This window comes from Rhinolophus sinicus, chromosome 18 (assembly GCF_057876585.1).
Source record: "Rhinolophus sinicus isolate RSI-liver-muscle chromosome 18, RSI-T2T, whole genome shotgun sequence".
NCBI lineage: Eukaryota > Metazoa > Chordata > Mammalia > Chiroptera > Rhinolophidae > Rhinolophus > Rhinolophus sinicus.
The window spans coordinates 6,888,262-6,913,853 of NC_142518.1; the positions used below are offsets into that span (position 1 = coordinate 6,888,262).

General features: G+C 41.4%; 1 protein-coding gene across 3 annotated transcripts in view; it reads left to right on the forward strand.

Annotated features, from left to right (window-relative positions):
- Positions 1 to 25,592, forward strand: part of FRMPD4 (FERM and PDZ domain containing 4) — a 742,584-nt gene that overhangs the window by 229,574 nt on the left and 487,418 nt on the right. The window contains exon 1 of one of the 3 annotated variants that reach the window (XM_019746300.3): positions 1,225 to 1,486. The exons of 1 other annotated variant lie outside the window; for it this stretch is intronic. In XM_019746300.3, coding sequence (XP_019601859.3) covers positions 1,455 to 1,486 — 32 coding nt within the window. In that variant the 5' untranslated portion in view covers positions 1,225 to 1,454. Of the gene's footprint in view, positions 1 to 1,224; positions 1,487 to 1,845; positions 2,721 to 25,592 lie in introns of those variants that run through there. One more of the 3 variants, XM_019746299.3, reaches the window with a different exon arrangement.

Below are 25,592 nucleotides of genomic sequence, written 5' to 3' on the forward strand. Positions count from 1 at the left end.
TTCATTCAACAAACATTTATTAAGTTACTTGTACATTCAGGGAACTGTTCTAGGGATTTGGGATCCATCAGTGAAAAACAAAAGAAAACAACAACAAAAGAATCCCTGTCCTTGTGGAGCTTTTATTCCAGCAAAAGAATCAAACAAGAAACAAGAAACAGTGGACATAAAAATAAATTATATAATGCGCTAGTGGGTGATAAGGGCTATGAAACAAGGGGGAGACAAACAATTCATGGGGTCTCAGAGTCCAGGGTCTGGGGGCCTTGCAATTTTAAATAATTTTTCAGAGGTTAGTGATATTTACGCACACTTGATGGGGTATAGGAGCTGGCTGACCACACAAATATCTGAGGGAAGAGCATTCCAGGCTGAGAGAGTAACCATTGCAAAGAGCTAAGGGTGGGAGGATACTTGCAGAGTTTGATGAATGGCAAGGAGGCCAGTGTTGCTGGGGCCCCATAAATGTGGCGGTGGCTGAGAGGTGGGGAGTAATAGATGAGGTGAGGGAGATCAAGGGCCGTGCGCCTAGGGCCTGTTGGTCACTGTAGGAGTGCAACTTTAGCTCAAAAGAGAATGGAAATCTTTTGCAGATTGTGGATCACATAGGTAACCTCATCTGACCCATGTTTAAAAGGTATCTCTACATCTACTACATTGAGAATAGATTGTGGCACAAAACAAAAAAATTCTCTTTTTTTAAACATGTTGCCTTATTTATGTGACAAGATTGCTATGAGACTCAAGTGCAAAAGCGCATTAAAAATTGTAAAGCACATGCAGCCCCAAACTATAATTACTTGACACAAACAGTAGGAAGCTCAAAAGCCAAGGTCCCTCTCACCTCCTCTCATCATGAGTAGTAAATAAACCTGTTCTTGAAATTATACGAGTCTATAAGAAGTTAAAGGAAAATTGATTCTATTTATTTTTTAAATGATGTAATTTTATTCCTGTGTCAAATCATTAAGAGTTTTCAGATTGCCACTGATTTTATGTTTAATTTTTGAAAGAAATGCCTTTAAAAAAAATGGAAGTACTGGGCTTAAACACTGAAGACTTTAAATACAGCAATAGACCAGGATAGGAACACCCATCTGGGAACTTTAAACCTGTTTCCTTTTTTCCTAATCCCTTCCTGAGAGCTAGAAGCGCACTGGCCAGATCCTCCAACGTTTGGGGGGGTGGGGGCAGGCATCTTTTCTTTGCGGTGGCCCTGCCATCAGGTGGACGCTTCTGGGTGGGAGAACACACAGTTTGTGTAGCCATCTGACCTTCAGAGAGTCTGGGGAGAGATTCTAAAGGATTTTAGAGAAGAGGCCTTGAGACTTCCAAGAGAGAGAACAAGGAAAAGGGGCCCAAGGAAGCCTGAGCCCCGGGGAGACAGAACTGAGTTAATGACGAGGGGTGATTATCCCAGGTAATTATGTAAAAGAGAAGGCTAGGAGTTCTAAATGGCTGCAACTTGGAGTTTACTCTGCCTAAGGTGAGTGTTTCTGTTTCTGTTTTTTGAGTAAGGTTTGTTTTTTTTTTTCTCTTCCTCCTTCACCCACCGCTTAATTTGCGAAAGCAGCTGGCCTGCCTGCCAGATCCCCATTTCATCCCTTCTCTTCCTTTACGTTCTGAAACCCATTCAAATTAGTCACCGTACCACTGGCTCCCGGACCCTCATCTCTGTGCCCCTCTAGTAAGAAGCAGCTGTGCGTACCCCACCCCCAAATGCCTCCCGTTCTTGTTTTCTCATTTCTCCAACGCTTGCCTGGTGCAGCTGTCCAAAGACACACCTTCCCAGCCAGCGCAGCTGTCACGTCTCGCTCCAGCGGTTCCGGGGGGAACAGTGGGAACTCTGCGCTCTTCAATTCGAGCCCACTGCACCGGGCATCTATCTCCCTCTGCTTCCCCTTGAGAATCTATCCAGCCTCGGTCATCCCCGCTCCTCCTTCCCGATCGCTAGTTTTGTTTATAAAAACAAACCTAGGGTTTGGGCAACCTGCAGTTGCTGGGCTCTCCTTTGGTTTGGGGAAGGAGGGGTAAGTTTATGGTCCCCTGTATGCCAGAGACTGTTAGATCTTTCAGATCTGGAGGCACACGCAGCGGGTGACAGGAGACACCCCCTTCGAGGGTGGGGGTGGGGAGAGGAGAAGGGACACGGCTTGTGGGGAAGGAGGCAGGGAGGCAGCTGCAGTGCCGGGAGGGGTGCGTGCCTGTGTGCCAGGCTCGCCCGCCGACTCCCGGCTCAGTCTGCGCTTCTTGGCGCGCGGGGCAGCCGGGGCCGGCGGGCCACGGAGCATGAGCAGCGCCCCTCACCCGGGCCTCGCCTCTGCAGGCGCCCAGCAGTCTTCCGGGCTGGGGCGCACTGGGCGGGGCGCAAGACCCAGCGGCTCTCCCCACCCCCGCCTCTCGCAGCCTGCCCGCCCCTCTCTCCATTGAGTTTTCCCTGCTCGGGTGCCCATCAATGGTCCTGCTTGGGGATGCACACTCAGCTGGTGGCCGGAGGGGGGTAGCAGCCGCTGCCTCCAGGTGCAGGCTCTCCCGGGCCACCACCGCCACCCGCTGCCGCCGCCACTCGAGCCCCGGGGCACGCTGAGGTCCCGGCCGGCCATGGGGCTGCCGAGGCTGCCCTTGCTGGCGTGAGAAGGGGCGAAGGAGCCGCCGCGCTCGGGGTCCCAGGCTGCCTGCATGGATGTCTTCAGCTTTGTGAAGATTGCAAAGCTCTCGAGGTAGGGGCTGCGCCGGTTCATTTGCACCCAGGGCCACTGCCATGGGCAACTTGGGTGCTTTATTTTTCGAGAGGGTGGGGGGAAGCAAAAGCTGGAGAGAGCAGCGGGGCTTAAGATAGGATTGAAACGAGGTGGCCAGGGGCTGCTGCGTTCAACTTATTTCTCACTGGCTGGTCGGGCTTCTGTGTCCAAGGGTGTAGACCAAACCTACAGAGGCACACGCTCTTGTGAACACAGCAGTATTGACGACAGTATGTTTTCCCTTAGGAAAAGACTCAGTGGTGTTTAGGGTCCCTCGTATCATTTAGGGCTAAGAGAAGATGGTTGTAATTGCTACTGCTAGGGAAAGCCAGACGAGCTTAGAGCTTGGGTATCGTTCCAAGCAGCAGTGAGCAAAAGTGGCCCACTGCCCCCCACCCCTAAATAAGACCTCCACACACCAGAAAACTCAGCTTGTAGGTTGACCCAGGTGTTCTCAGCAGTGACATAGATGCTGAATTCAGGGAGACAGAAGAGAAAAACCTTTAGCTTTCCTTTGGGTAACTATTATGGAATCTGAAGCCTTGAAAAATTTAGATATTTGCTTCCAAGTGGCCATGTTGTTGAAATGGAAGAAAAATCATCATTTCAGGCAGATTTCTCTGGCAGTGCTGTTAGCGGAAGAGCATTTCCACTTTTTGGCCTCCTAGGCATTATATTATATAGTCAGAGCATTCTTCTGCCCTGCTTATGCTTCCAAAGTCTTCATCGAACCCAGGAAGTAGGTCTGTGCTTGTTGCCGTGTGGCATTAATGGGAAGAAGCTGGTTTGAGAAGTCTTAGAAGGCCCTGCCCCACCTTCTCTGCCCAAGTGTCTGGAAGGACTGACCTTCTGCCCCTGGAGCTTCTTACAGCAGTTACCACCTCGACCTTAGTAGGTAGACAGTAGGGGTTTGCTGTGACAGTTTACATTTGCTGGCAACACAGAGACTAACTTTAGGTTTTGCTTCTTTCCTTAGTGTCAGGGTGGGACGTGTTGATTACATCAGGCAAGAATGAGCAGCCTCAGATAGCCCTAGCCCAGATCAGAAATGTATGTTGCCTTTACATTGCTAAATTATTCTTGGGCTGTTTCAGAAACACTCAGTTTACATGTGGCTGTTCAGATGTGCCTCCTTCCAACATCCACAGGTCTTTATTTGTTTTTCTTGCCTGTCTCCACCTTCCCTCTCTACTCACATGGCTCAGTTTTAGTATCACAGGCAGATTTCCCAGGGAACGGGCCCCAATGTAACTTAGTCTGGGTAGACGTGAGGTATACAGTTGATGGGTAAATGTGTCTGTCTTGGAGCAGCCCATGAAGAGGTGTTGCCCTGCACAGTAGAAAACAGATGTGTCAAGGGGAGGATGATGGTAGTGTGGCAAATTGTTTGGTTTCACACCAGTATCATAGCGGGCCACGGCTTCACACCTCTATTCTATTAACTTCCTTCTTGCGTCTGCCTATTGCTGATTTATCAACAGCTGTTAAATCATGAACCATGGATGGAAAACGCCTGTGAGCAACAGTTTAGCAATTGCCTGGTACCATCTGTGTGATGGGCAGAGCTGCTGCTGAAGGAGAAGTTCAGTAGTATAGTTTAAAGTAACCAAGACATTTTGGTGGCCTCAACTGATAAAAAATGGTAAGATTAACAAAACACCTAGAGCCTTGATTTAGTCCTTAAACTCTGGAGTTTGGGAGAGAACAGTGCTGTGTGTCGGTGAAAAGATGTTTTACTAAATTCTAGGATGCCTTCGTGATATTCACAAAGCCGAGGTTTTGCAAAACCGAAGCCAGCCTGTGGGGGATTCGTATCTAATTTTAAAGAGAGGTTAAAATTTAGTAAATGAGTGTGATTTCACTTTCTATCCTTAATGTGATCCAGATAGAGTGTTTATTCTAAAGAGAGAAGCTGCACATGTCCTGAGCTTCTGTGCTGATGAAGAAATCTTCCATCCATAGGAATGCTTCTTGTTTCTCAGTGTGAGCTCAACAATGGTCTGCAAGCTGAAATAGACACACCTTTAGAGGGTCATTGGCATTTCAACCCTTGAAGGAATAGTCTTGTGTGTATGTAATTTAAACACTGTTACAGAAATGAAGTTCTCTTCTCAACGGTGAAGTGTAAAATTGCTTACACTACAGGATTTTCCTGATTTCAGAATGGATAATCTTCCTAAAGGATTTAGCTTTGATCAGTGTAGTTACTCGAGTGCTTAAAATTCTCTTGCTTTAGAGGTGAACACGCATAGTTACCCCAGGCCTTAGCCTTGCCTTTGGTTCCCAAGAACTTGAGTTTCTATAATAAATGTTAATTCAGAAAGCTTTTGCTGTAGAAAGCATACCGGATATTTGCTAAATGTCCTGTCTGTGAGTAAAGAGAGTGGTAGTTACAGAGAATCCTGAGAGAATATTAGTCCACACTGGAATTGATAAGCAACATATTTTGACTTTTAAAAGTAGCTACATTTAGCCACTTATTCCCAGATTCTGTGCCCTTTTAACCATGTGAAAAATTAGAATTCAAATTGCCCCTCAAGCACCTAGTACCAAGCATCTTATGGTCCTCATTTAAAAAAAAATACCGCTAAGCATTGGAATAGCTGCCAAGTTACGACCCTTTACATCAGCTTTTTGAGTTGTGACCCTTGATTGCATCCATCGTGGGTGATACCGTGTGTCATGGTTCTATCTGGAGATGTTTTTTCTTGTTCTTCTAATTTTCTGGTTATTAAACTGCTTGATAGTTTACATGCAATTTTACTTCACTGTTTCCTTGGTAACAGTTATATATCATTTTCCATCCCTATAGATGAGAATATTATAGATGATTGCTTTATAAACCAGTAATAGTATCAAAATAGGCAGATATTTTCATTATTACTGTTCGTTGTATCGACTATTTCATTTGTAAAGTTGATGCACTCTTTGAAGTGTTTATAGAAGAATGTAGTTCAGTAGAAAGACATACGATCGTGCCCCTTCACCTAAGGGAAGTGATTTGAAACCCAAAACTTATAGGGGTGCTGCTAACCTGAGCAATGAGTTCATGTATCAAATAGCCTGACTTCATTTATTTTCTTTAAGCACAATGGCAAACACTTTGAGATAATGATTGGGTGCCAATTATTAATGTGAAGATTATTTTTTGTAGTAGCAGGTCAATTTGGTTTGTCCTCGATATTACATTGTCTCGCAGCTGCATGGGTTATTTTGTGGTACACAGCAGTGACTACTATCTGTAATAATAAAGTGCTTATTTAGTTACAAGTGTCATACGTTTGAGGAAGAATAAAAAATACATGTTTATAGTTTCCTCAGATTTTTATGTAAAATCTGTTTAGAGACTGCTAAACTTCTATTTTTTTACCTTTACCTTTCTTCAGAATTAAATACTTCCTAGGGAAAAAAAAAGGAAGTTAAAGAAGAAATGCAAAAGGTCAGATTTTCCCATCTCTCTTTTTACCTCAGTGATTGCATTAGCGTTGCTGATCATAGTGAGCTCTGGAGGCTGGCGATGAAAAACTCCCAAAGACTCCGGATTTGAATTTTATTAAAAATGCTACTTGCTCATCGTCAGAGTCCTTTCTGAGTTCTGCTGATTTTCCTGGCTGTCAAGAGGTGAAATGATGAACAGTTTCATAACAGAACTAGATTCCTGTTTTAGGAATATTTAACTCTAGTTTCCCAGGGGTTGCTAGTTTGCAGCTGTGAAAGTCTAGTTGATAGCAGTTCCGGGGGGAAGATTTCTAGTTCAGGCTATGTACCATTTCAAACCTCTCTCTCTCTCTCTCTCTCTCTCTCTCTCTCTCTCTCTCTCTCTCTCTGTCTCTCTCTGTCTCTCTCTGTCTCTCTCTGTCTCTCTCTGTTTCTCTCTCTCTCTCTCTCTCTCTCTCTCTCTCTCTCTCTCTCTCTCTCTCTCTCCTGAATTTCACCTTCTTGCTGTCAGAATTTGATACAGATTGTCAGCTACAGTGAAATTTACTTGTACTTTAAAAGCATGACCTGGAAATTCTCACTTACTGTTTATGGACCTTCCAGCTGTTCATTCTCTCTTTACACACACACACACACACACACACACACACACACTTCAACTCAATTACTTTATTATTCCATTTGCAATTTGCTATGGAAGTTTAGCTGTGAGAGGATGTACATTATTGGTGAAGCAGAAATTAATCTTTAAGGAATGGACTTAAAAAAAATCACTGATTCCATATTTGGCTCAACGAGAAAATTGAGAGCATTTTTTGAATTTGTTGAGAAATACAGTCCTGAAATCTACCACTCTTAACCATCAAATGATCTTGAACTTTGAAAGCTAATAATAGCCAGGAAAGAAAATAATGAGTAGATTAAACCAGGGGTTGGCAAACTGTGGCCTGTGGACCAGATCTGGCCTGCTGACTGTTTTGGTATAGTCTGTGAGCTAAGAATCATTTAATTTTTTTTTTTTTTTTTGTAATTTGTAATTGGTTCAAAAAATTAAAAGAATAAGGCAGAATTGAAATGTCAGTGGCCATAAATAAAGTTTTATTGGAACACAGCTATGCTCATGCATTTGAATATTGTCTCTGGCTGCTTTCACTGTATAACAGCAAAATCGAATAGATGCTACAGAGACCTTATGGCCTATAAAGCCTGATATGCTATCTGGCCTTTACAGAAACAGTTTACCGACCCCTGGGTTAAACAATGTCTTTTCCTATTTTCTCTTCTTTACATAATCAGCACATGTGTGTGGGCACAGCTATAACCAAATACACATTGTCAAAAATCAACAAAGCCCGACACTAGTTAAAGTAGTAAGGACAGATTTTAATCAGTAATATACTATTGCAATAGGGAAAAGAGGCCAGTGTGAACTCCATACAACTTCCATCTGTACAGAGGTGACTGGGCATTTTAAAGGGTGGATGAGGGGATAGGGAGCGGGTGATCTGGGGGCTCAGTAGAGGCAGGGAAGTGAAAAATTACAGACAATGAGAAGGGAGGTTGGTGTGCGTGAAACCCATTAGGGTTTGCTAACTGGCACTCCTCCAAGTTAGGCTCCTCCCCTTCCACAGAGGCTGGGAGACAGGGGTCCTATCTTCAGGTGTTGGCTGGAATAAACAGTAAGTTCTTTTGGAAGCATTGAATTTTCTCAGGCAGACACATTAAGGGGGCTGGAATCAGCCTAGGGAGGTGGCCTTGAGCTGTTAGTAAGTATATGATCAGATTTTTATAGGCCAAAGTTGGGGCCTGGTCAAGAAAGGGCTCAGAGGAGCCTGGCTAGAGTGTAGTTAAAGGAGAGAAACTTTGTCAAGACATGTCAAATTTAGCATATTAAATACATGAATTCACCAGTGTACATTCACAACTGCCACAGACCTTATCTTTATTTAAACTTCTGATCTCAAATTATTTATTTAGCTTTGGGACGCTGTCCATTAGAAGTGAATGTAATTGCCCTACTGGTATTGCAGTGGGGTAAATTTTGCATGCTTAGTCTTTGGTCTGCTTCCTTTGGGTCGAAGGAAGAGTGATGCTGGCCTTCCAAAGGCCTTTAAATTTCTCATTTAACATAGATGGAAAAAGAATTGGCAGTAATACTTGTATGGCCTCAACCGACGTGTGCTGGAGAACTGATAAACAAGTCCACAGGAGGATGCCTGGTATTTCCTTACAGTACACTTGAGCCTTCTGGTCCTAATGGCTGATGACCTTCATTAATTGTTTTCCAAGTGGAAACAAAACTAGATAAGTGGATTTAGTTGTAGGCAGAGGGCTGAAGGTAGACTGTATTAATTTGGAGTTGAGTGTAACCCAACTTTCATGTGATTTGGTTGAGAGCAGTGTAATGAAAACCTATACACTTCCTTTAATTTTTTGTAGCAAAAACATATAAAAGGAATGCTGCTTTGCTTCTGAGTGATTTAGGTCATTATGTACTTAAGCTGTGAAAATTATCTTGAAGAAATCTAAGCCTTAGTTTTAGATAACAAAGTTAACATTCCCATTTTTTTCCTGGCAAAGAAACGAGAAGGATTTCCTGCCCGAACTCTTCTTTTAGAACTATATTTTCAAGCATGGTTTACAGTATTTGGCATACGATAAATACTGAATTCTAAATAATTAGTGAGTAAAGTCATAGACAACACTCTCTAATACTCCTTGCAAATAAATTATCAGCATTTGTTTAGCAGAACAGTAACTTAGGAATGTAAAGGATGACACAATTTTAAAAGAAATGGCCTTGGGGTGGCCAGTTAGCTTAGTTGGTTAGAGCGTGGTGCTGATAACAGCAAGGTTGCAGGATCGATCCCCACATGGGCCAGTGTGAGCTGTGCCCTCCTTAAAAAAAAAAAAAAAGGAAAAGAAACAAAAGAAATGGCCTGCTCTTGAACTAGGTCTCAGAGAACAAACTTTTATTTCTGTTTTGACATTTGAAGCATTTTTTTTCTGTAATTGATGGTTAAAAGTAATCAACTTGGGCTTCTAAGAAATCTGTGTTTTACTGCTATAAGCTCAACAAGCAAAATTATGATTATGCTGTAATGGGTTTTTATAGATGTCAGTAAGTTTTTATTTTAGGAAGTCCTTTATGAATGATAGGAAAATACTGTCATTTTGATGAGAGAGATGTTTCTCAAGTTTGAAAAGGAAAAGCAATTTCCTTACAATTATAATTTACTATAGGGTTTTAATTTTTATCTTGGTTGTTTTTTATATATTGCATAAATTCTGTGAGACTTGCTTAATTTGAAAATAAGAATGTGATAATTAGCTGACAAAGATGAGCTTTAAAGAAGTTCATAAAATAGGCCAAAGTTCATAAAATGAATGTTAAAATTTGCCCAATGAAAGTAGGAGGGAGTATATTTATACGTTTAACTGACATGATTATTTAACAGGTTGAAGACTGCTGTGGTGGAGAGCATGAAGCCAGGTGACTAATTTGAGGCCATTCTGCACTGGATTAGACATCTTAACCATGGCCGTTTTACAACGGCCCCTCTAACTGGAGTCCAGGGGCTTGTCACCAGTCTTGACCTTGAGGCAGGGCCAATTCGTAGTGTCAGGCACACAGTGGCTGAAGACGGATTAGTTTTGTCCCAAGCCCCTTACCTGCCCAACTGAATTGCAACTCAGGGCATTGCCCTCCTCTGTGGCCTAGGGTACAGGTAGCACCCTGAATTGTTTGCTTTTTAAAAAATTTACTTATTTTATAATAGCTCTACTGCCAGTTTTTATAAATAAAGTTTTATTGGAACACAGCCATGTTCTTTTTTTATGTATGGTCTGTGGCGGCTTTTGGCAGAGTTGAATACTATACTGTGACCAAAACCACATGGCTTGCAAGGCCTAAAAATTTACTCTTTGTCTTTGACAGGAGATTTTTACTGTTCTTCCTTGAGCTCTCTGCCCAGTACCGTACTCAGATTCCCCGTTGGTGCTAGAGCTGTGCTCTGGGTGTCTGCCTGCTTTGCTGGGAGGCGGAAGGGTAGATGTGGTTGGGGGAACACCCAGCACCCAGCCAGCTCTGCCAGCCCCGCTGTGGGGTCTTTCCTGTTAGCACTTACTATACAACTTGGAGGTTAATTTATAAGCTTTTCTACAGTGCAAATCTGATCCTCTCTGTCTTCTTTATCTTCTTGCCCTTTAATGCCCATAGGATAAAATCCACATTCTTTCTCTCTACCCTCCCGGAGCTGGCCCCTTTCCTTTGGGTATCTTATTTGTGCACACTTGTTGTTTCTGCTTCCCAGCCTTAACTTCCTATTTAATCCCCCAAAGCACAGATGCATGCATGCGCGCGCGCGCGCGCACACACACACACACACACACACACACACGCTTCTCCCCCTCCCCCCCCAACCTCTATGTTGAACGTTTTAGAAGTCCTAAATGGTGTCACACCTCTAAGCCTTTCCTATACTCTTCATTTTGTCTGGACCAATCTTGACCTTGCCCCCTTTTCACCTACAAAATTACTGTTTGTCTTTTATGTTTCAGTTTGTAATCTAAGCTTGTTCCACATAGCCTTCTCCAACTCCCCAGTCCTGGGTTAAATGGCACAACTACGTCTTTCATTAGCTAAGATAATGTAACTGCTTTAGCAGATTAAGCCCTCAATTTGTAGTGGCTTATTTTTCACTCGCTTGGAGCCCAAAATAGGTGTTCTTGATGGAGTGAGGCAGGGAGCTCTGTTGCCTCCCCTCTGTCAGAGAACCTGGCAGATGGACGTTCTCTCATCTTCCGTCTGAGGTTCAAGGTCATGCTGCCCATCACATTCAGCTGGCAGATAAGGGGAGAGACATGGGGGAAGACTGGGTGGAAGGTTTCGAAGGGCCATTCCTGGAATTGAAGTACATCATTCTACCTGTGCTCCAGTAACCGGAACCATGGCCACATCTAACTGCGAGGGCAGCTGGGAAATTCAGTCTAGCTGTGTGCCCAGTGTGCTGGGCATCACATGACCTACCTTCATCATAACATTTATTCACTATGTGGTAGATTGTGCTTTTGTTCTCAATACTTCAACCTTCCTGAATCCAAGCCTTTTCTATGTGACATTACCGTTACTCCTGGTAGAGGTGGAGTGTCCTTCCCTGCCCCATTGCTGTTGGGCTTGTGACTTGCTTTGGCCCCCAGAACATGGGCAGAAGTCAGAGTGTCGGTGTTGGTAGAAGGCCTTAGGAGGCAGTCGGTGTGCATTTCTCTTCTGTTTCTAACATTACTATTTGAAGAACTGCCTGCATTAGTCTGTTGGTCCCAGGAGCTAGATTCACATGGCACAACACCATCTTGCAAACCTGTGAGCATGAAAACAGATGCTTATTGTTGGATGACACTGAGCTGTGGAGTGACTTGTTAGGCAGCATTATTGTGGCAATCGTGGACTGGTACGCGTTGTATAATTGATTCCAGTTTGGGCTTGGGTCTCATTTATGAGCTCTTGCAGGGCAAACCCCCTTGATAATAAACCTCCTGGGTGTAGAGTAGATATTGAGTAAGTATTTGATGAATTATGAATAAATCAGAGTGAAGCCATACTGCATTCCACGTGATGTCAGGTATTGATATCACAGATACACCTTCTTCTCTACTCGATTCAGTACATCGGACAGCTCCGGAGTTTTAGGACCTGCTGCCAGGGCTCATTTAGTGTGCCTGCTGGGCACTCGGCACTGACGAACTGCCTACCTGCAGCTTGGGACCCCATTTCATCTCCGGGTGCAGGTCCGCTCAGTGACACATTTGCTTCCGTTCCTTTCCTTCTAGCCCTGAAAAGTCCTAGTTGTCTCTAATTAGACACATTGTTTTCCTACTGCCAGGAGAGAATTGTAGATAACATTTGTAACATACTTAAAGATTTGATAATGAGGGTTTTGTATACTTAAATGAGATTAAAGAACCTATGAGCAGGGTATTTTGTATGCGATATGTTGAGAAAAGGAAATAAAAGACTAGAAAATAGAAAACTCACTATACTAAATGAAAGGTATTGTCTTGCTAAAAGGTCACATACTTGACCTAGATCTAGTTTTTATGTTACTCTTCTAAATACCACACTGAATGAGCCAATTTTAAGAAATGGGTCTTTGAGAACTTCGCCTAAAAATTAACGTGAAATTCTGTACCTGTTGTGTGAAAATGGTAAACTATAAAGCAGTTTCAAAAGGAGATTGAATATATATATATATATATATATATATATATATATATATATATATATTTTTTTTTTTTTTTTCTTGTGCTTGCATTAAAATGGAAGGATGCAGAAAAAACTAATAACAGTATTTAACTCTGTAAAGCCGGGGTACAGGGGATTATGCGTGAGAGGGACTGGAGGATATGGGTGGGTCCCGTGTCCCCATCCATGCTTTAGGTTCTTATTTTGATTTTTGAAGCCTAGGAATATAAATAAATTTGAATTTTCAAAACACGATAGGATACCCACATAAATCCTGGTGTCCAAATAGCAATATCAGCAAGTTTTAACATGTTTGCTCTGATTGTAAAAGTAAGATAACTTTATTATATTTTTGGAGAGTATAGAATATATAAATATTTGAAATTCTGCCACCCAGATGTAATCACTGTTATTTATTTAATCATTCTGTTTTGCATAGTTAATATTATATATACACAGTTCTATACTTAAATTTTTACAAAACACTATGTTCCCATATCATTAAAAAATCTTTATAAACACAAAATAAACTGGTACATATACCACAGTTTACTGAATGCCTTCCTATTTAACATTTAGATCATTTCCAGTGTTTTGCTTTGACTAATAATGTGACGAATATCTTTATAAGGTTGTCTTTTGGTTTCCCGGGCATATTTTCATGACATTAATAATAGCATATTCAGTATTTCAAAACTCCTAAGTCCGAAAGTACTTTCAGATGTTGTGAAAATAATATTCAGATTTTATGCCAAAATTGTTGGTATTCTAGTTCTTCAAAGGGGTTAAAGTTGACAAGCAGCATTCGTCATAGAAGTTAATCCCTTGACAAGACTTAAAGCCATTGGTGGTGGAAAAGCTTGAGTGGTGGTGGCTGGAAATTCAGGTGGATTTTTGGCAAGTCAAATCTTTGTTTCCTCATGTTTGTATAATGGCAAAATTATGTGGTATTCCCTCTAAATTTAATTATATTTCAAATTTCCATCATTTTACCATAGAATAAGCAAATTTAAAAAACTCCATCAATTAAAGCTTAAATTAGCATGAAACACTATGCAGCTGTAAAAAATAAAGAACAACGGAGCGTTCTCTGCATTAGAATAGAACGATCTCTAGGATATATCTATTGAATGAAAATAGTGAATTACCCAACAGTAAGTACACTTGGATTTACATAAAAATACTGAAAAGAAACATCAGAAACCAATAAAAGTGTTGTTAGGATGTGGAGAGGTGGGGGTGAAGAAAGTTTACTAAGACAAAAGAAAGAAAATTGCACAAACATCCCCCAAAATGTGATAAAGTGTTGAAAAATCTGCCCTGGGTGAAAATATAAATTGCTTAATGAGACTGTTCTAACTTATAATTTCTTAGTTTCCTCTATTTGAAATGGATGAAACATAAGAGATAGTTTAATATATTAAGGGTATATATCAAAAAGTGTAATAGAAATTTCAGATCTATGAAATTTTAATGACAATTTTGGTTAGCAAATTAAGATAAAGCTGGAAGATCATGTCATTATAAAGCGATCTCTTTCTGCATAGAACTGAGTACTCGCAAGCAAAATTCCGTCAGTTGTTATATCTAGATCAGGCTTTCTTTGATAGGAATATAAACAAAACTATTTTTCTTTTGTTCCCACCCCCAATAAGGAAGGCGTGTAAGTTTTTTAAACTTAAATTTTATTAATTTTTGGCAGCATCCCTACAACTCTTATCTTCTGATAATCTCCCATCCACCAACAACTTGGTGTTTTTTTGAGAAACACATTCTGGGGATATATTGATGGATGTTTCCTTTAGGACTGTAATTTGATTCTGATGCCATTAGTTCATAATTTGGCTTTCCGGTTGAGATCATGTTGACAGGCTGAAGAATAGAGTGCTATTTAACTAAGTTGATGAAACACGTAGGAGGCAATAAAGTGCCTAATCCTTCTCTGCTGGTTCATCCTTTACTTTATCTCACTTTAGTATGGATGTAGCCATGTATAACTTTAGAAACTTCCATTTCTCTCAAATACAGTGATGTGTTTAATCACGGACTCTAGCTAGTATAGGTATATCTGTTAACATTTTTAAAACCTCATCTGAACATAAGAAGATACATGCCTAAAACTATACTGGGCACAATTCAGAGTTTTGTTGCTGACCCAGAAGTCATTTCAAAGTTTTTCCCGCGTCCCAGGTCAAGGATCGGGTTGGCCAATGGCAGCCTGTGGGCCAGTTCCAACCAGTTGCCTGTGTTTGTATAAAGCTAAAAATGGTTTTTCCATTTTTATATGGTTCCTCCAAATCCAAAGAAGAGTAATATGTCATGACACATGAAAATTATATGAAGTTCAAATTTGATGCCCATAGTAAAGCGTTATTGGCAGATAGCCACATCCAGTGTGTATTGTCTGTGGCTGCTTTCTTGATAAAAATGGGAGGGTTGTGTGGTTGCAGTGGAGACCAGATGACCCACGAAGCCTAAAATATCTGCCCCTTCTACAGAAAATGCGCTAACCCCTGTCCTACGGCATCAAATATCACCAAGTGGTTCTTGATGGGAAGAAGTTACAGATGAATATGTAGACGCACATTTATATATATAATTATTTTTATCTTGCTAGGTTTGTCGAAATTCTGCGTAAATGGGAGGTTAGACAATATCACTTTGCCCTTAGAGAGGATTCTTTTTACTCGAAATGTTCCTTCTGTGAACAATCCTCTCTCTTCCCAAATAGATTTTAAACAACTTGAATAGGAATTACGCTGTAAATGTTTATATTCTCCTGCCGTGCTTTCTCATAAAGAAGATGTAATAATGCACACATGCTATGTAGTAAAGGATTCAAAGCAAAAGGCTGATAAACTGTTTCCTCTTTGTCCACTGGCTGCCTGGCTGTAAGGTGTTTGCTTTGAAGGGAGGTGTAGAAACCACACTGGAAAAGTAGGCTTACTTAATAAGATAAAAGAAACAGAGAAGATGTGGCCCCCGTGCCAGCTCTGCTAGGTTATTATCTACTAAACTCCACTACAGTGTAGGGAGTTTATTTAGGGCCACCTATACTTAGTAGTTTATGTGTAACCTAAATAGCTTCTGTGTTTTAAAGGTTGAAAGTGTCATCCTTATTCTGCTTTTTATTGACTTTATCAGTTAGGATATTTTCACTGCAGGTAAGAGAACACTTGACAAACAATTTCCTAGAGGTAAGTAGTCCCTGGATGAAGGTTCATTCACTCAGGCTCTTTCCTTCTTTCCGCCCCACTAGGTTCATGCTTGTTACCGCATGGGCATAAAGAGGTTGCCACAGCTCCAGGCATCGTATCATTATAGGACTGGGTTCAGAGGCAGGAAACGGGTTGGTTGGAGTGCTGTGAGCATTTTTCTTGTGTGGCTCTTTTGCATAAGCTGAGACTCTTCCCTCAGAGTCTCCTTGACCAGAATGGGTCATATGACCACCCCTAGCAAAGGGCAAGAGATGTCCATTTCTGGCTCACCTTCCCAGAGATCCCAACACTCAGGATCAGGGCTCTGGGAGGTAGCTAACGAGTGTCCATCTGGACACCATGCTCATATTCTGGTAGAAATATCTGACCCTTGGCTTTGTGATCAAATTGAAAGTATATTTTTATGATACCATCAGCAGCAAATAATAGAAAACACAACTACAGATAGCTTACAGAGGAGGACTTTTATTCTCTCACATAAGAAACCCAGAGGTAGGGCCATTTTAGAGTTGGTTAACTGGATTCAGGGGTTCTGGGTTTTGTCATCTTTTTTCATGTAGCTCTAGCTATCATTTCTTCGCACACACAAAAAGACCAACGATGAGGCGAGGGGAGCAGGATATGATCCTTCCATGCCTCCCTTTTTGAGAGTGTGGAAAACTTTCCCAGAAATCTCATAGCAGAGTCCCTTGATCTTGCATTGTCCAGAATTACCATGGTGTCTCATGTTTCATAAATTTACCTAGTGAGGGGAGTCACCACGGCTGGTTTGGACTTGTAGATGTTGGCAAACTATGATCTGTGGACCAAAGATAGCCTACCACCTATTTTTATAAATAAAGTTTTATTAGAACATAGCCATGCCCAATCATTTACATACGATTTGAGTTGCGTAGTTGTAACAGAGATTGTGTGGCCCACAAAGCTTAAAATATTTACTATCTGGCCCTTTATAGAAAACGTTTGACAGTCCCTGGTTTAGAGAACCAGTGGTTCTCAACTGGGGACCAGGTGTTGGGCAATGCCACTGAGTGTTCTCATTATTAATAATGTTGCGGACAGGGATCCTAGGTACTTAGAGTGGGAAGAGACCAGGGATATGAAGCTTTCCCACATGAGCAAAACTGTTCTGTATACTGAAGAGTCGTCCCACTCAAAATAGCAATGGTGCTCCATGTTGACAAACTTGTATGGTGGGAGAGGGCCTCAGCTTCTGCTCTCTTACCCCCCCACCCCCACCCCAGCCCAGCATGTGGCCGTCTGATACCTCTGCAAAGTTGAGACTCTGGGAGGAAAGGAGGGGGAATGACTGTTGGTTAGGTAACTAAGAGCGCTGGCTGTGGAGAGCAGGGAGGATTTGCTAAGTTGATTTTCAGAAAGTGATGTTTCTGTGGGTACCTGATAACTCTGGACTGACTCATTGCCTGATGACTGCGGTTGCCCAGATGGAAACAAGCTCATATAGTGCCTGAGTTTTACGTGTGTTGGGAAATGTGCTTCCCTGTGTCCCATACTGTGTTTCCCCGAAAATAAGACCAGGTCTTATATTACGTTTTGCTCCAAAAGACACATTAGGTCTTATGTTCAGGGGATGTCATCCTGAAAAATCATGCTAGGGCTTATTTTCTGGTTAGGTCTTATTTTTGGGGAAACACCGTATAATACAGGATTGGAGTGTCTGTGAACCAGAAAGGTCTTTTCTTTCATGCTGTTCTGTAATGAACAAATTATTTCCAATAAGATGTATTGACTGTGTGATTGAAAGTAAATTTATAAAGATAGTTGTAAACAAGTTATTTAAAATGAATTATCTTGGTGTTTATGATAAAACCAATCATTTAGTAGGCATTTTTGTTTGACTCATTGAAAGGGTATTTACATTTCTTATATTTAACCATTTTCTCATTGATTCAACAAAGTGTAATAGATCATAATAAAAACGTCTCCGCTATACATTTTTGTGTATCTATAGCCATAATCACGTTAAATAAAGGCATGGGGATGGGTATGAAATATTACTATTCCCATGAATGGCTAGGTGTAGATCTTACATGTTGAACAAGTCTGCTGTTTAATGGTTGCCTGGAGTATTGTAGTCCTCTGGTTTTTAAAAACCAAACCTCACAGTAAGAAATTTGGTCTCCATTGGTACCCAGTACACATATACACCACACGTGCATGCACATGTATGCATGATTAAAGTAGACATTTCTCAAAATACTACTGAGTTGGATACTATCTGATTCTACTCATTTTATCCTTTAAAACATTTTAATTCTGTCAATTGTAGCCCACTGAAGTAGTTTCATGAACCCCCCACCCCTCCCACACACACACTAAATTGCAGCCCAGGTTTGAAAAACACTCGTGGATGTGTCGTTTTGTTTTTCCTCCTCCTGGGAACTCCTTCCACGTGCCAGTCGTAATATGCCTGAGCCCTCTGACACGGATTTCGCCAGTGACAGTGCTTGCCCAGAGTTCTTTTTAACTAGAGCCAGCAAAGAAGGGCTTTGTTCCTCTAGGGTGACAGCCTTTACGAATGTAAGGCCAGAGCTCTCTGTCACCATAGGTGCCAGTCCCAGGGGACTTCTGGCCAAGAGCCTGAGTCAGTGTCTAGTGAGACACTGGGAGGAAGAACTCTGGTGGCATCTGAGCTCTGGATCCAGCCATGTCAGAGGCTAGTCTCCCTTGGTGGGTTTACCTATGCAAACCTGTATTTTGTTTTTTCTTAATCTGGTCTAAGATGGTTCTTGTCCTGAAAGGGTTCTAAGTAATACATATCAACAAGCACAGAAAAGGGGAGCCCTGAAGAGGGCCAGGCGTTGATTCCACGACAGGACCTGATTGGCAAAGAATCTCCTGTGGCATCTGCAGGGGCCTCAGCCTGTTGAACCATACAGCCATTGCTTATTTACAGCGGTGAGCGAGGAGGTGGGACTACATGAGAACTTGTAGAAGATAAACCTACTGTATAAGTACATGTGTGCATGTACTTGTGTGTATAGATAGCGAGAGGGCAAACATGAGGAGAGCAAGGGGGAAGGGGAGGGAGGATAGAGAGGGCGAGATTTATTGAAAAAAACATTGATGTTGTCATTAGCAGAGAAATCCATTTCCCCCATAATCCCACTTGTAGTCTTTTTAGTATCTGTGTCGATGTGACTCCTGAGGACTAGTGGTCCTAAGGCTTGAGGGTAAAGTTAGATAGTAAGTAAAACATTTGCTGTTTGAATTGAAGGTTATTTGACTGGGCTGGGAGATGAGGAAGTAGGTAGACGTTCCCAGTAGTTGTAAACATCCCACCAGGAAATAACCTTTGTCTCTCACTTGCCTAAATGATTCCAGTCGATGCTGTGGACCCATTGAGTCTTTTAGTCTCTAATGTACCTCCTTCAAACCGCTGTCCTAATATCAGTAACACTAAGTTTTTTAACAAACTGTTTATTGAAGCATGATAGTTGTATACAATTAAATCCTAAGTATGTAGACTCGTGAATTTTCACAAACTAAATATACCCCTGTAACAACCACCCCAGGTCAGTAAATAGAACACAACTTGAACTTGCCTGGCCCTTTTTGGAGCCCTTCCCGAAGTTAACCTCTATCCCAACATCTATCACCATCGGTTAGTCTGGCCTGTTTTGGATGTCATATCAATGCAGTCATATAGCTGTGTCTGGCTTCTTTCACTCAAGAATATTTACGAGACTCATCTGTTTGTGTGCAGTTGTGGTAAATTTACTCTCATTGCTGTATAGTATTCCATTATATGAAGACCCTCAATTGATTTATCCGTTTTACTGTTAGTGGCTTTTTGGGGAGTTGTCAGTTTTTACCTTGAACAGACCTATCCTGATCATTCTTGTGCCTTCTTTTCATGAATGTATGTGCGTATTTCTGTTGTGCATATTCCTAGGAGTGGAACTGCTGGCCGTGTGACTGTCATTTGTAGTCACTCATGTTTCTCTCTCTCTCTCTCTCTCTCTCTCTCTCTCTCCTTACTAGACTGTAAATTCTTTGAAGGGAGATACTGTCTTATTGACCGTTATCTAACCTCTATACTTAGCAGGGAAGCTGTTGCCTAGAAAATACACAGACTTCTTGAACACTCTAGAAAATGCTCCTACATTGACCCTTTAACGTTTATGCTGGAATAGGACAGAAGTGTTCAGGCGGGCTCTGTTGGCCAGCCCACCTGGATTGAATAAGTTAAGGTAAAGCTGCTATAACAAAGTAACTCCAACATGTGTAATGTCTACCAAACCAGAATCATTTGTGTCTTGCTATCATAAGGTCTCCTCCAAGTGGTGCTAAAAAGACCTGAATTTCTTCCATCTGTGAATCCATTATCTCCAGTAAGCAGCTTCCAAGGCACCATGCTTGCCTGCATAAAGCAGGCCGATTTTGAAAGGAGGGCAGAACGGTCAGCAAGGCACGAGTATCACTTCTGCTCTCATCCATCAATGAGAACTCGTTCTGAGGCTGATCTGAAGACATGAGATGTTGGGAATTGTAGTCTCATGGGTTTCAGGGATAAGTGAGAGTGGTCTGCTGACCAGGTGGCCAGTCTCTGCCACAGTCTTTTCTGCGGTTCCAAGATGTTGCTCATTGTTATCACTGTCCATAGTCATCAAAGAGCTCACTGCCTTTTCAGTCCTCTGTCCTCCTCTGAGGGGTGAGACAGTCTTGCTCTCAGGGATTGTTACAGTTTCTCTGGACAGTTGTACTAGGGCCACCACAGTCTGTCTCCATGCTCTATTCCTTTAGAGAAGTTTTGCGGTAACATCTCTCATGCCGGGGAAGATTTAGAAGATAGATGCAGTCAGTTCTGCTACAATGTAACATATGCATTTTTGAAATTATGGCATGATTTCAAAGTTGTGTTATACAAAACACCTGGTTTGTAGGGAAATGGGTGAACAGCACTGCCCTGAAAATAATAGAAAATGTTGTCAGTGACCCAATAAAAACAAAGACAAGAACCTAATATAAATGATAGCACAATTTTATACAACTTCACTGGTTAAGAAATACATAAATACTATAATACACATATCACTTTCCCTTGAAAAGCCTGAAGTTGGCTTATGGAAGGGGGTGGAGGCAGGGTTGCAGCTTGTAAGTTTCGGCAAAGGGGTGGAGGAGGGAGAGCAGGTGTGGATGCGTGTGCTTCCTAACATCCTGCGAACTGAGGGAGTTGGAGGTATTGAGAGGGCCTGTGTGTGTGTGTGTGTGTGTGTGTGTGTGTGTGTGTGTACTCATTTTGTGTACCCCTGGGTAGCTCTGTTCAGCAGGATGTGGTTTTCTGAGTTCATATTGCTTCCACTAGATGAAATTTGCATCAGCAAACAATAAATTTGCATTGTAGTCAAATTGTTCCCTAGTGTATCAACCACATGGAAACAATTGACATTGACAAAACAAGTACCATAGCAGAACTGACCTTACTGGGGTGGTATAAGTAGCCACAAACTGGTCTCTATTCATTGCAATAAAGTTCCGATTAGTGCGTATCTTCTTATATGTGGATATTTTTGCAGAATGTTATTGACCAACATTGTTCTCAAACCAGATAGCTTGCTTCTAGGTAATCAAAAATTAACTGTAGTTTGGAAACTCTTAGAGGAGTATGCTCATTTCTTTCTGTTTCAGGTGTGTTCTTCTGCATTCTTTTCCGAGTAATGATTTCTCCTCATTGGTAATCAGCACAACTCAGATAACCCTAACTTTAATGGTTCCTCTGCGGCTTTCATTTCCTTTTATCTATGTGCAGATCGCTCTCCTTTTTTTACTAATACTGCTTCAAGATACAATTATCTTCTTTGAAAGGAAGGCAGAAGGGAATCACACTCTTTAGAATACCCCTGTGTCCAGAATAAATGTTAATTCCTAGCACAAAATAGGTCAATTTTATATTGCATTATTTTTATTGACTGCAGTGATTTTCAGGGTCTAGAATATTAGTATAATAATGAGTACTGGTAATAGCAGGGCTCTTTGTATTGCTCATCAGCAATGATGTTATCAGAAATGTTAATAATAGTACTAAGAGTTGCTAATGCTGTTACTGATAGTATTAACATTGCTACTTACTTATGCAATTTTACTATCACTAATACTACTTTCTACTATTTATATTAGTAATTATTTTACCACTTCCCAGACCTAATGGTCGATAGTACTCCTAACTGCTACCTCCTCCTCCTCCTTCTCTTGTTGGCACTGCTGCTTCTACTACCATGAGGTCCTAAAATGTATTGTGGGCTTGCTGTGTCCCAGGCACCTTGGGAACAAACAACAGCTGCACAACAACCTGGTGACATGGGTTCTATTGTTATTCCCATTTGTAGAGGAGGACACTGAGGGTCAGAGAGGAAATGTAACTAACTTACTCAAGGACGAAGCAGACCCCAGATCTGACCATCGCTCCAGAGTCCCAACTTGTAACCACTTTGTACACTGCAGAAATGAATGCCTCTCTGTTGTGCTATCATCATTTGTTTCCTGTGACCACATGGAGCTGCCTTCTTAAACAATAATACTATCTTGGAGCAAGGAGAATATTTATAGTCTTTGTTGTATTGCATATATTTCCAGAGCTATAGAATCAAACACTGATGGTCTCATTTCCAACAATATGGGTATTAATGACAGTGGTTTCTTCCCACTCCTTGAAAGAAGAATGATTTTTATCATCACCGAAGGAAATAGAGCAATTAGGTATTCCTAAAATTCTCAGTAACCTTCTTTCTAGACAACCATCCCATTAGATATTCCTGACTTTCTTTTGAAACTATATTGCCTTTGTACATTTTGTTTGAGAATTAAATGGATGCAATCTACTCAAAAGAACAATAGCTGTCATGAGATGTCAGAGAATATTAATAAGTCTGCATTTTGGAGGTAATCTGAAATTTCAGGTAGAACTAGTCCTGGAATAATTGTTGGAGGGTCTGATTATGAATTCTCAGCAGCATGTGTTATTAACTCTGGGGTTGGGACAGGTTTCTCATATTTAACAATGTTTATCTGGTTGGGAACAATGTAGAATTCAGAATTAATTCAGTGGAGTTGGGTGGTCCACTTTAGGCAACACGACATCCAGCCCAGGAAAGATGCTGGTAGTTTCTAAGAACAGGAGCCATGTAGGAACAGAGGCTTTGAACGGACTGTACCACGTTCTTACTGGAGCAGATGGAGTTGTGTGAGGCATGTTAGTAGAAAGACCAGATTCCCCACTTGGAATGCATTAGTCAATTGAATCTAGACTGTCCTATAAGCAGATGCATTTTTTTGATGACTTGTTTCCTGTTGATCGTTTTCAATGACATTTACGATTAGTGCCCTTGAGGCTGAGGACCACAAGTGCCAGGGAAGGTCAGTCTGTGGAGTAGTGAGTCATAGTGGTGATAACATATGCTTTGGGAATCACTGCCCACCACAGACATTCTGACAGCAGCATCTGGGAAGACTCCTCCGCTTCCGTCCCTAGCGTTCCCCTTCCCTGTGGTAAACATGGCATTTTCGGATCAGGGAGATTCCTTCTTGACCCAACAAATGATCTGCTTATGTTATAAAATGGTGAAATTTGACAGATTTTCCCCCTCTGATTTGAAATGTTATGATGAGCCATAGAGCTTAGCCAGCTAGTCTTCACCTTTGTAAATTTCTCCACTACTGAAATGTCCAGGGTCATTGTGTGCAGTAAGAAGGTTCCTTCATCTTATTGTGAATATCTCACTAGTAGCATCTTTTGATGCCTCCTCCTTAGGTCACATGATGAAAGGTGGAGGAAGGAAGGAAAGAAGGAAAGAAGGAAAGAAGGAAGGAAAGAAGAGAGGGCACATTTTTTTGTGTGCACAGGTGAGAATGAAATAGATGGTTGTTAGAAGATGGTTTCCAAATGATAAATGGAGCCAATTAGGGACTCTAACCTCCCCAGTGTGTGGGTAGCGCGCAACAGAGATATCCAGGATCTAATGATATTTGTTGGCGAGATTTCCCCAGGACTTTGAGCAAGATAAACGGTTCCAATTATTCCTTCTCTGGAGTGGTGTTTCTTCCTGTGTTTCCTACTCTTCAGGTCTAACATTATTACTATTATTATTTGTGCTTATATGCCCATTATTATTTCATCATTCTTGATTGTCGTAATTTTTCACAATGGATTTGTTGGTTCCAGTAACCTTTTTGAAAACAAAAGAATGTTGCTTGAGACTTCTTGGTTTCAAAGATTGGTTTTGATAGCAGCTTTCATTTGAAGTCCCCTGACCTAGGTGAATTACAGCCATTAGGGTTTTAGTGTAGTGCCTGGCAGTGTTTACACTGGCCACTGTACTATTCCTTTTGCCTTTTACACAGTACTTTCCAATAAATAACTTCCTGGGCTTGAGCATGTGCCTCTTGTAGGAAAAACATTATCAGTTGTGATTGTACTACTGTTTCCTAAGCAGCCACTGAATGTTGACGGGTATATACAAAAGACCCAGGCCTGCCTTGGATTACTTCTTAGTTCCTTTGCATCATTAAGAATGAGAGGTAGTGCTGTTTCAAGGGAATTTAGGATAATCATCTAAGTAATTAGCAGAGGGCCCAACGTTTGACTTATAGGAGCCATTTTTATAATGTTATGGGTTTTGTGCATAGGTGATTGCCTTCCATTGGAGAGAAGTTGATGGGATGGTAGAATCTTAAAGGGGGAGGGAGTGAGTGTCAAATGGTACTCACTGTTTGTTCCTGTGGCCAGTGGAACAGTTCTGAAATGCTTGTGAAGTATTTCAAGGCAGGGGGAAAGGGCACTTGCTTTTTTATGGGAAGATGATGTAACGGAACGTCCAGCTAAAAAGCACCTTGTGTCCAGCAGCAGTTGGGATCAGGTACCATGTGTGCTAGATCAACAAACATAACTTTATTTAATATTAGAAAAACGTTTTACAGTAAACAAATTACTCTCCTGGGAATAAATGGGAAACATCATCTCTGATGAGTGGTAAGAATTTTTCTGAGTACATCAGTGGTCCTCAGTGTGGGGAGGGAAGACTGTTGTGTTTTCAGGGTATATTTGGTAGTATCTGCAGACATCGTTGTTTTGTTTGTTTGGTTGTCACAATGGGCTAGGGGTGTGTGTTTCTAGTAGATAATAGATAGAGGCCAGGGATGCTGCTCAATAGTGGGTAATGTCTGGGGCAGCTCCCTACAACAAAGAATGATCTGGCCCCAAAGGTCAGCCTGCTAGTATTGAGAAATCCTGCTCTAAACGGTTAGGGGAGGCAGAGCCCAAAGATGGAAGATGCTTGGGACTCCACATAACTGTTTAGAAAAAGACATACCCACACAACCCCTGCCCCCCAACTCCTGTATAATTTCACTGGACTGGGATAGTGAAAACTAACTTCCACTGTTAAACCATCGATACTTTGGGATTGTTTTGTTATGGCAAATACCCTCTCCTACTAATGGAGATTCAAAGCTAAATTGAAAAAAAAAAAATCTCTCCAACCTGTAGTGTGATCAGAATGCCTTATGCATGCAGCTTAAATGAATAGTACAAAACCTTGTAGTGATGCCATCAAAGCGGAATGGTAACAGAATAAAACTTAGAAAGCTTTTTCAATTCTCATGTTGAAGCAGGGAAAAGAGATTTTATTAGAGAATAGGAAATGTAACTTTCTGAAAGTTACTGTGCACCCTTTTGACAATTTTAGAAGGTAAAGACATTGATTATTACCTTATTTGACTTCAAAGTGTTTCTTTCATCTTCTTTGACAAAGCACATTCCTAATACAACTATTAAATTTATTATTCATGAGTCTCGCATTTTAACTCATGTGGAGGTAGCTTTCTAATGCTGCTAGCAAGAATGTTAGAAGAGAGTAATAAAGAGGCTAGGAATACAGATATGTGAGAAGAAAATTGCTTAATAAGTAGTGATTAGTGAAATCTATAAGAAAGCAG